The sequence below is a fragment of the Urtica dioica genome, chromosome 3 (genome assembly GCF_054948205.1).
Source record: "Urtica dioica subsp. dioica isolate 48M chromosome 3, U.dioica_male_clone48M_v1_H2, whole genome shotgun sequence".
NCBI lineage: Eukaryota > Viridiplantae > Streptophyta > Magnoliopsida > Rosales > Urticaceae > Urtica > Urtica dioica.
In genome coordinates, this window is record NC_142758.1 from 8,376,575 (window position 1) to 8,382,523 (window position 5,949).

Genomic DNA, 5,949 nt, shown 5'->3' on the forward strand with positions numbered 1-5,949 from the left:
TTCTGCCCATTCTCTTTTATTTTGTTTACGTTCGATCATCAATAAAGAAATTTTCTTTCGCTTGTTTCTTCTATATATTTTATATTATTCATAAATTTCTTTCGGATCTCGGTTTAATCTTCATAATTGGATTCTGAGAACTTTCCCTCGCAAAAATAAATATACGAAGTCATTTAAATAAACTTGGTATAGATTGTTGGGACGAGAAATCGGCTCAACAATTTGGCGCCGTCTGTGGGAATCACTATCAGAAACCTAACGCCGAAGAGCACAGATCGGATCTGAAAGGATGTCCTTTAACAGTGAGCACGAAATCCCAGTTTCTGGAGCCGATCCAAAGACACGGGCTCTTATGCTGAAACACGTCGAAACCACCGCCGAATTCCAGAGATCAACCCGATCCCAGCTCGATAGCCTGACAGCTGTGCAATCTTCGCTTCAAGAGCAGCTCGATGCTGAGCAAGCTATTCTGCTGAGTTCGACCAGTCTGCCCGCTGCAAACGGACGAAGGTTTGCCCCACCCGGAAGGCGTCTGACCTTCTCTGGGATCCAGGTGTCGCTCAACACAGTCGGTCCTAGCAACACAGAGAGGACAAGTCCGAGCTGGGGAAGAACAGTTCGCCGTAGAAATCCCAAGGGATGATCACCCCGCGTTCAATGCCTTCCACCAAATAGTGAAGGAAAAGTTCCGGGCTGTAGACTCCCGTATGCACTATGCCACGAGCTTGGCCCCCGAGATCTACCGGCTGGTGGCAGATACTGGGCGAACCCCTTTTGCTCCAAGTATAACCCAGGTCAGAGTCGGGGATACCGGAAAGATCAGGCTCCCCAAATACTCTGGTACCTCCAACCCGAAAACATATGTGACAGCCTTTCGCATCACGATGGGTCGAGCATGTCTGAGAGACAACGAGCGAGAAGCTGGATACTGTCAGTTGTTCGCCGAGAACTTGTCAAGAAACGCCTTAGATTGGTTTTCACGTCTCGAAGAAGGGTCGATAAGTTCTTTTCAGCAGCTGTCGGCCGCTTTCATAAAACATTACTCGATGTTAGTGGAAGATGAAGCGACCATGGTAGACCTATGGAACACCCAACAAGCCCGAGACGAAACCCTGAAAAATTTCATGACAAGGTTCAAAACTGTCATGTCAAAAATCCCTTACGTGGAGGGAGAATCAGCTTTGAACGCTCTAAAAAATGGACTCTGGCACGAGTCCAGATTCCGGGAGGAAATGACCATAAACAGGCCACCCACCATCGAGGATGCGATTCATCGCGCCTCTAACTACGCAAAGGCCGAGGAAGAAAGGGCCCTCCTGTCCAAAAAACACAATCTAAGGAAGGTCCCTTCTATGACACCCGTCCCAGCCATGGCCAGGGAACTTGGCATGAGATCTTACCTAAATAATGAATGGAGGAAGCCTCCAAGCGCTCCAGAACATACCTTTAACGTAAACGGCGAGGGAGCCTCTAAAGGAGGCACCCCGAAATGGCCACGTGATAAGAAAAAATACTACGATTTCCACAAGAACTACGGACATGACACTCTAGATTGCGTTGTGGCTCGGAAGGTACTTATCGAAAAATATAAAAATGGAGAACTAAAGAATGTCGATCTGGGACCACCGCCCCAGAAAAAGGAATTTAATAACACCAGACCCCGAGGAAATCCCTCCCCAAAAAGGGGAAGAGCAAGGGAGGAGGATAGCAACATGCCCCAAGCAAAATCTCGAATCGACTATATCGTGGGAGGCTCGAAGTTTTGTAGAGATAGCGTGAATTCAATTAAGGCACACCAGCGCCAACTTAAAGGTGCACCAAGGTCTTCAAGACCCCAAAAGGTAGAAGATACCACGATCTCATTCAACGAGGATGACACCAAAAGGTTATGCGGGCCCCACGACGACGCTTTGATCATCGAGCTCGAAGTGGGTAACTGCGTGGTAGCCAGGATCTTGGTTGATGGAGGAAGCTCTGTAGATGTTATATTCAAAGCCACTTTGGATATGATGAATATCGAAGAGGCTGAAATCGAACACAAACCCAACCAGCTATCCGGGTTCAATGGTGAGGTAACACCTTCTCTAGGAATCATCGAACTTCCCGTGCGGGCCAGAGACGTAAACCGGATGGTCGAATTTATCATACTCGACTGCCCATCCCCGTTCAACGCCATCCTCGGGAGACCCTGGATACACGGGATGAGGGCGGTACCCTCAACCTACCACCTATGCATACGTTTCCCGACTCCCAATGGGATACAAGAAATCAGAGGAAGCCAAGAGGCATCCCGAATTTGCTATATGAATAACCACAAAAGGATCGCCGAGAAGCACAAGCCAGAAGAGAGCGATTCGGAAGGTCCGTCCGGCGAAGAAACAAACGAGGGCCAATAGCAATTAATGACCATCGGAAATGAGATCGCCGATCCACCTCCAATGGAAAATTCAGAGGAGAAGGATGAGCCTAATGTAGAGTCGATAGTACAAATTCAGATCGACGGGACTGACCCCGAGAGATGCGTAGGCATCGGGGCCAAGTTGAAAGGAAGTATATGCCAAGAACTAATAGCATTCTTGAAGAAGAACAAGAAGACGTTTGCATGGACGACAGATGGCATGCCAGGTATAGACCTCGAAATCGCCGCACATCAACTCAACGTGGACCATAGTTACAAGCCCGTAAAACAAAAACATAGGAAACTCGGCCCCGAGAGGGCTAAGGTGGTCAACGAAGAAGTGGAACGACTCCTAAAATCTTGGTTAATACGTGAAGTGAAATACCCCGATTGGCTCGCCAATACCGTTGTCGTTAAGAAAAAGAACGGTAAATGGCGCGTATGCGTCGACTACACCGATCTAAATAAAGCTTGTCCTAAAGAGAGCTTTCCGCTACCACACATCGAACGCTTGGTGGAAGCCACAGCTAGCCATAAAATCTTGTCATTTATGGACGCACTCTCAGGATACAACCAAATCCTCATGCATCCAAGTGACCAAGAGAAGACTGCTTTCACAACTGACAAAGGCATCTATTGCTATAAGGTGATGCCTTTCGGGCTCAAAAACGCAGGAGCCACATATCAATGATTAGTGAACAAGATGTTCGCCGACGAAATAGGGACGACGATGGAAGTTTACATCGACGACATGTTGGTAAAATCATTACGAGAGACAGACCACGTCTCACATTTGGAATAATGTTTCAAAGTCCTAAACGGATACCAAATGAAGTTGAACCCATCCAAGTGTACCTTCGGAGTATCATCCGGAAAGCTCCTCGGATACATGGTAACTCAAAGAGGGATTGAGGCAAACCCAGACCAAATACAAGCACTCTGGAGTTTGTCCTCCCCCTGGAACAAAAGAGAAATTCAAAGACTAACGGGACGCGTCGCAACCCTTAGCCGATTCATTTCTCGATCAACTGACAAATGTTTGCCTTTCTATAAGCTCTTGAGAGGAAACAAGAAGTTTGAATGGACCGAAAAGTGCAAAGAGGCATTTAAACAACTTAAACAATACCTGGCCGAGCTCCCGGTCTTAGCCAAGCCCGAAATGGGAGAGCCCCTCTACTTGTATGTCTCCGTATCGCACACCGCGGTCAGCGGAGTACTCGTCAGAGAAGAGAGGGGAGACCAAAAACCAGTATTCTACATAAGTAGGTCACTCGTTGACGCCGAGACAAGATATCCAACAATGGAAAAATTAGCTCTGGCCGTCGTCACAGCGGCTCGAAAGCTGCGACCATACTTTCAATCCCACTCGATAGTGGTAATGACCACTCAACCTTTACGCTCATTTCTCCACAACCCTAACCAATCAGGAAGATTAACCAAATGGGTCGTCGAGTTAAGTGAATATGATATCGAATACCGCATTAGAACCTGTGCGAAATCACTTCCTTATCGAGCTCCCTGCAAGCGAAAGTGAGACCACGACAGACGCCAGAATTTGGACCCTCAAAGTCGATGGTTCCTCCACAAAACAAGGGGCTGGAATTGGGATACACCTGGTATCGCCGCACGGAGAGGTGATTGAACAATCCTTCCGCCTAGACTTCACCGCCTCAAACAACGAACCCGAGTATGAGGCACTAATCGCAGGATTGCGCCTAGCAAAGACTGTAGGAGCAAAATTCATATCCGCTTTCTGCGACTCGCAGCTTGTTGTGAATCAAATTAGCGGAGAATTCAAAACAAGAGACGAACGTATGGAGGCATACGTGCAACTAGTAAAGGAGATGACAGACCAATTCAAAAAATTCGAATTAACTCGCATCCCTAGAGGGGAGAACACCACAGCTGACGCCCTCGCTGCTTTAGCTTCAACGTCAGACCCTACAGTAAGCCGAATCATACCGGTCGAGGCAATAAAACAGTCTTCTATCACTACCAAAAGCTCAAGCATAATGGTAATAATAGAAGAGGGGGACTTGAGAAGGGATATAATTAGATATATCTCCGAAGGCCGCACCCCGACAGATAAGCAATTGCGTCGAAAGCTAATTAGCCAAATCGCAAGATTCTCCATAATCGACGGAGTGCTCTTCAAAAGAAGTTTCCCTGGAGTTTACTTACGATGCATAAGAAAAGAGGAGTCCAAATGCATCCTCTCCGTAATACACGAAGGAGAATACGGAAACCACGCGGCCCGACGAGCCCTGGCGGTTAAAATAAAAAATCAAGGGTACTTTTGGCCAACCATGGCCGCCGACTGTGAGCAACACTCACGGAAATGTGACCAATGCCAAAAGCACGCTCCAAATATCAAGCAACCAGCTGAGGAACTATCCTCCATATCCGCTCCATATCCATTTATGAAATGGTCCATGGATATCGTTGGTCCCCTAGCCAATGCGCCGGGAGGACCTAAATTCCTCCTAATCACAACAGATTAATTTTCCAAGTGGGTTGAAGCCTCAGCATTCGTCTCAGTGAGGGATGTGGACGTAAATAATTTTATTTGGAAGAATATAATCTGTTGACATGGAACTCCACAAGAGATAATCACAGACAACGGATCACAATTCATATCAAAGGAGTTCCGACGCTTCTGTACAGCAGAAGGAATCACCTTACGATTGTCAACACCCCGATACCCACAAGGGAACGGGCACCTACCAACAAAAAAATTGTTAGTAACCTGAAAAAGAAACTCTTAGCCAAAAAAGGACAATGGGCCGACGAACTCCCTGGAGTGTTGTGGGCCTACCGCTCGAATCCACGGAGGCCCACCGGGGAAACCCCATATTCTCTGGTCTACGGGGTTGAAGCAACAATGCCAATCGAACACGAGATTAGAACAATTCGCACCATATACGCGAATGATCACAAAGAAACTAACAACGAAATGCTGCGCGATTCCCTCGACTTGATTTGACGAAAGAAGAGGCCAAGTGTTGGCGCGCATGAATTTATACCAACGATCCATCGCCCGATACTACAATAAAGGGGTCAACTTCCGGGAATTTGACACTGGAGATCTCGTGTTGAGAAAAGTATATCAGAACAGGGCCGAGGAAAACACCGGAAAACTGGGAGCGAACTGGGAAGGACCATACCGAGTCACGGGAATCCCACGAACACGTGTTTACAAGCTTGAAACGCTCGATGGCATCCCAGTACTGAGATATTGGAATATCATGAATCTAAAAGAATATTATTGTTAAGAGTAGTATCATAACAATCGAACTACGTGATGACTTGATCCCAAACATGGGTACGTAGGCAGCCTTGTGGCAAGGTTCAACCCCGCCTCATACAAACGAGAGAAACTTGAAACAAACGGGTTCGATTCAATTTACCAAGCATGGTAGATTCGACTTACACGTGCAAAATAAAAACGCCGATGTGTACGATAAACCAGCTTAAGTCTAACTCACAAACGAAGAAAGACTTGGAGTTTCGGTTCGAAAAACATATCATGTATGGGGCGTCGCCTAGGAACA

The 5,949-nt window shown here is 46.9% G+C and overlaps 2 protein-coding genes across 2 annotated transcripts; both read left to right on the forward strand.

The window, feature by feature from the left end:
* Positions 1 to 289: 289 nt before the first annotated feature.
* Positions 290 to 2,396, forward strand: LOC149402325 (uncharacterized). The gene is made up of 2 exons (XM_089608321.1): positions 290 to 510; positions 554 to 2,396. The coding sequence occupies exons 1-2, from the start codon at positions 290 to 292 to the stop codon at positions 2,394 to 2,396; spliced, it is 2,064 nt and encodes a 687-aa protein (XP_089464447.1).
* A 732-nt stretch (positions 2,397 to 3,128) lies between these two features.
* Positions 3,129 to 4,899, forward strand: LOC149402326 (uncharacterized). The gene is made up of 3 exons (XM_089608322.1): positions 3,129 to 3,155; positions 3,453 to 3,773; positions 3,913 to 4,899. Exons 1-3 carry the CDS (start codon positions 3,129 to 3,131, stop codon positions 4,897 to 4,899), a joined length of 1,335 nt encoding a protein of 444 aa, XP_089464448.1.
* The last annotated feature ends 1,050 nt before the right edge of the window (positions 4,900 to 5,949 follow it).